General features: G+C 36.3%; 1 protein-coding gene across 1 annotated transcript in view; it reads left to right on the top strand.

Moving 5' to 3' along the window:
- Window positions 1–3,795, top strand: part of LOC106868215 (uncharacterized) — a 14,433-nt gene extending 10,638 nt beyond the window's left edge. The window contains exons 5-6 of the mRNA XM_014913381.2: window positions 357–449; window positions 3,392–3,795. Of these exons, the coding sequence (XP_014768867.1) occupies window positions 357–449; window positions 3,392–3,588 (290 nt within the window). The 3' untranslated portion in view covers window positions 3,589–3,795. The remainder of the gene's footprint in view (window positions 1–356; window positions 450–3,391) is intronic.
- Window positions 3,796–5,564: the final 1,769 nt, after the last annotated feature.

The raw sequence follows: 5,564 nt of genomic DNA on the forward strand, positions 1-5,564 counted from the left end.
ATATATATATATATATATATATGTATATATATATATATGTATGTATGTGTATATGTTTGTGTGTCTGTGTTTGTCCCCCCAATATCGCTTGACAACCGATGCTGGTGTGTTTGCGTCGCCGTAACTTAACGGTGCGACAACAGTGACTGATAGAATAAGTACTAGGCTTACAAAGAATAAGTCCTGGGGTCGATTTGCTCGACTAAAGGCGGTGCTCCAGCATGGCCACAGTCAAATGACTGAAACAAGTAAAAGAGTAAAAGAGTAAAGAGTATATGAGGGTATATGGTTTGTATACATACAAATGTTTGTGTAACGATATCAGTAAATATATGTATTTCGTGCTTTACTTTTAGCCTACAAGTTCCAAATACAGTATAATCTTGATCGTATTAAGTCACCTGCAAACTGCACTTTGAGAAATTTACGTTTGGCTTACTTTAAAAACGGTAAATAATATATTTTCACAGCGGTTACGACATTTTATTTATTTATTTATTTATTTTGCAGTGAATATTTGTTTATCTATTTTATACCGCAGTGGAGACGCAATGGCCCAGTGGTTAGGGCAGCGAACTCGCGGTCATTGGATCGCGGTTTCGATTCCCAGACCGGGCGCTGTGAGTGTTTATTGAGCGTAAACACCTAAAGCTCCACGAGGCTCCGGCAGGGGATGGTGGCGAACCCTACTGTACTCTTTCACCACAACTTTCTCTCACTCTTACTTCCTGTTTCTGTTGTGCCTGTAATTCAAAGAGTCAGCCTTGTCACACTGTGTCACGCTGAATATCCCCGAGAACTACGTTAAGGGTACACGTGTCTGTGGAGTGCTCAGCCACTTGCATGTTAATTTCACGAGCAGGCTGTTCCGTTGATCGGATCGACTTGAACCCTCGATGTCGTAAGCGACGGAGTACCAACATTTTATACCATAATATCAAAGGCGCTTGGCTTAATGGTTAAGGTATTGCAATTACAATCATTAGGTTCTTGTTTCAATTCCCGGACGGGCAAAGCGATGTATTCTTGAACAACATATTTTAGATGGCAGTGCTCCAGTTCACTCCAGTATAAATGAATTGCAGCAACACATGGGAATTTAAATGTGCGAAGGAAGAGCGTCCAGTTCATGGGGACGTTGTAATCTTGGTCTCTCATATGAGTAGAAAAAAAGATAGGTTAATCTGCAGCCTTGTGGGTCCCATGGCTCAAATCAGACATAAGTACTAAGTAAGCCTATAAAGAATACCATAGCAGTCACTGCCAAGCAAATGTGACCTGGTAGCATATAACAAGTTTTCACCAGTTGTTTCAAATTCTGAAGTAGTTGCGAGCAAATATAAACACCCTGTTAGGAGAACATGGAGTATGTGAAAGGCAGAGAGATAACTAGAGAGAGAGAGAGAGAGAGAGAGGGAGAAGAGGAGAGGGAGAGGGAGAGACAGAAAGGGACAGGGAAAGAGAGAGAGAGAGAAAGGGTTACGTCAGTACTAATTTATGCGCGTAATGAAGTACTTTGCTTTAGGACCAACATTCGGCGTCATACATGAATAGAATCTACGATCTTATTGTGAAGCCAAAACCGTACCACATGGTTGGGGAAATGTCAGCATCATTAAATGCTGGGTAGACTGCATCATTCTCACATTTCAAGTCCCGCCAAATTCAACTTAGCCTTTCATTTTTTCGAGATCAATAAAAAAGGCACCAATCGAGGGTAGTGGCTTGGCAGAACTGGCATGGGGACCGGTTAAATATTTTGTGAAAATAGTCCCGGTTCCATTTCAATTTCTCGGCACTTCGTTCCCTTTCTCTTGAATAAACATTGGTAGCACAAAGAGAGGAATATTACTTGAATTTTCAACTGCTTGTCTTTCTCAAAGCAAGTCTTGTTCAATCCTGAAAATATATGTCCAGGCGTAGGAACAGCTTTAACTGAGAGACCCTGACAAATAGTATCATTAATCACGGGTTTACAACGGTTAATAACTTGTTCATTGCATCTGTGCATGTTAGAAAATAAGGGAGCGTCTATAACTAGATACAAAATAAATATGTAAACAACATTGTAAAGATATTTTTTTGATGGGTTTACCAGCACCGGTTCATTAGTGCAAAATATATACACTCACGCATACTTGTGAATTTATGTATACACATACATACATATATAGTTACATACATAAATACATGGATACTTGTGTGTGTGTGTGTGTGTGTGTGTGTGTGTGTGTGTGTGTGTGTGTGTGTGTGTGTGTGTGTGTGTGTGTGTGTGTGTGTGTGTGTGTGTGTGTGTGTGTGTGTGTGAGTGTGTGCGTGTGTGTGTGCATTATCCATGGATGAATATGTATAAACCCATGGATAAATATCCAATGGATTCTGAGAATCGAGGAATGCATTTTTCTTTTATTGATAAAAATTCCAAGTAGTACCTTATCAGAAACCATTTTCCGCTCCATTTCTCAACACGTATGGTTCAGTGAGCAAGTAGTCTCGTAGAGAATAGCTCTAATATTGCATCCAGTTTCACACTGGAAACAATCGGTAAACCTCCTCCACGTCTACCATTTTCTACCGTACCATTCCAGCTCCATCAACTTACAAGCATACACAACAGTTGTGAAAGTACCTTTAGTCACTTCAATCAAACACGGTCACTCAACTTGTTGGTCTCTCGCTTATAATCTTTAAACAACGCCCCTTAACAAACCCAAAGCCACTGCACTTTCCATTTTCTATTCCTCTATGTACGAATCAACTTTCATATGTTGTCTCAGAAACGTCAGCCATTCTAACTCTGTCAATTAGTATCATATTGCACTTACTTCTCATATATCTAAGGTAATATTTATAAGTGGAGGCGCAATGGCCCAGTGGTTAGGGCAGCGGACTCGCGGTCATTGGATCGCGGTTTCGATTCCCAGACCGGGCGTTTGAGTGTTTATTGAGCGAAAACACCTAAAAGCTCCACGAGGCTCCTACAGGGAATGGTGGCGAACCCTGCTGTACTCTTTCACCACAACTTTCTCTCACTCTTACTTCCTGTTTCTGTTGTGCCTGTAATTCAAAGGGTCAGCCTTGTCACACTGTGTCACGCTGAACATCCCCGAGAACTACGTTAAGGGTACACGTGTCTGTGGAGTGCTCAGCCACTTGCACGTTAATTTCACGAGCAGGCTGTTCCGTTGATCGCATCAACTGGAACCCTCGACGTCGTAAGCATCGGAGTGCCAACAACAACAAAATATTTATTAATCCATACAAACATATTCTTACATACTTAAGTATGTTCACAAACATATAAATTTACTTACACCATCATAAATACGAAAATATTATAGAATGTTAATTAACTTTCAGATTCTTTTTTGTTTTTTTTTTCTTTTCACAGAAGCAAACGGAAGTGGTGTGACACGGACCAACAGATACACAAGAAAAATGAACTCAAAGACTTTTTTTAAAACATTAAGGGGATCAAAATATAAATTCCAAAGCAGAATCTCCTGTGCCGCTTCTTGTGATTTATTGAAAAGATGTATCGGCTTCATTTATGTAAATGAGAAATGTATCCTTAAAACTGAGTACTGACTCCGAAGAGATTTCTCCAAAATATTCTATTTATGTACACGTGATGTTGACTTCAATATTTTGGATTTCCGGTGTGGATTTCAGTCACAACTCAAATTATTTTACTTTATCCCTGCGCATAAAAATTATTACGCTTGTTTTCAGTAAGATTTTTGTCAATGGAAATGTAAGACATACATATTAATATTAGTAATATTTTTAAGAATTCAGATCTCCATGGACAATAACTAAATTGTATCGATATATTGTATCTGTAAATCAATATTTATATCTGATTAATAAAATCTATCAATCTACTATATTGCCTAAATATATTTTTGTTGTATGTGCATGTGTGTATCATTCAACTACGGTAGTAGTTGAATAAAATTCTTAAGGCCTACATTTACTCACAGCCTCTTCAAAGCTTTCTCATTAACTCATTTCGCAACCAAATTCAAAACTGTTAACAGTTTTCTAATAGTGACCTCCCAACCTATAATTTGGCATAAGAATATTGAAATTTGGTTCAGTGGAAAAAAAAGTTATGTTAAAATATGTAAGATCCAAAAGAGTAAGGGGAAAATCAACTTTGAATCAAAGTAACTTTCTTATTTGAAAAGCAAACTATATTTTATTTAGGCTTAAATGATAGATCGAAACGAGAGAAATCTAAAAACGTTAATTTTATTTAAAGAATTTTTAATATAAAGAAGTTGTGAAACCGAAGTGCTGAAAAAAATAAGGAACGCCTCCAATCGGCTATGACTTCAAAAACCTTTCTTAATTTAAAAGCAATCTATATCTTATTTAACTCAAATGATACATCAAAACGAGAGGAATTTAAAAATGCTAATTTTATGCAAAAAAATTTGCAAAAAAGGGTATGAGGTAAAAAAAAATGACAAAAAAAGCAAGTGATGCTAGGCCTTGTGCCTGTAGTAGAAAGGATTATATAAACTATATTATATATAAACTATTTTAATAAATAAAATATAAATAGTTGTCTAACTTGCATCACAATAAGATTTCTTCTCTCTTTCTCCTTTTCTTTGAATTTTCGATTCTATCATGAGCTAGTGTTACTATAGTGCTCTTACAATTCATTTTAAAAAATTATTTAGGTTAATACTTATTCTTCTTTTAATTCAATCCTCAAACAAGAAAAATTATTCAAAAATTATTTAACAAAAGTATTAAATAAAATGAAAAATTCTAAATCAGGTAAAATTATAAATTATTAATTGTCAGTATTTATTAGTTTAATTGCATCGCCTGGAAAAAAGTGGATTACAATGAAAAATGCGGACACATGGAGGTTAACATTCTTACGTTATTACACCTGAGAAAGTACAGGACAAGTATATTTATACTTAAAATATTGCAGATATAGTTAAAATTTTAAAATGCATTTAGATTTAAAAATGCATTTAGATTTAAAAATGAAAAATAATAGCATTTACTAGCTGCTCTATAATTAAAAAATTAACCAAATAATGAATTTAAGTCTAATTCTTAGCAAAAAATCAGAATTTTTCAATAGCCCATTAAAAATGCTTTTTCAATTGCAAGTTTTTAAATACTCACCTGTCTGTTTATGTGAGTGATGTATGCGCAAGTGAGTGGTATCAAACTGGTGAATAGCCGCTGTTCAATTTGGTGGTGAGAGGCCAGGTGAGGAGTGCGTGAGCGCGTGTGTGGTGTGTGTATGTGTGTGTGTATACTAGTGTGTGTGCGAGTGAGTGTTGTGTGAGAGCGGGAATGTGTGAGGGTGGGTGGGGGTGTATATATGTAACCCATTTTGGGAAATATGAGTCGACTGCATCCTATAGCAGAAACAGATGTAAGCTAATGAAGTTCATAAGTTAATCATTTATTCCTTTGTCATCATCTCTCTCTTTCTATTATATATGTATATATATATATGTGTGTGTGTGTGTGTGCCCCAGCATGGCCACAGCTCATGAGTTGAAACTAGATACAATACAATACAATAC

The sequence above is a fragment of the Octopus bimaculoides genome, chromosome 17 (genome assembly GCF_001194135.2).
Source record: "Octopus bimaculoides isolate UCB-OBI-ISO-001 chromosome 17, ASM119413v2, whole genome shotgun sequence".
Classification (NCBI taxonomy): domain Eukaryota; kingdom Metazoa; phylum Mollusca; class Cephalopoda; order Octopoda; family Octopodidae; genus Octopus; species Octopus bimaculoides.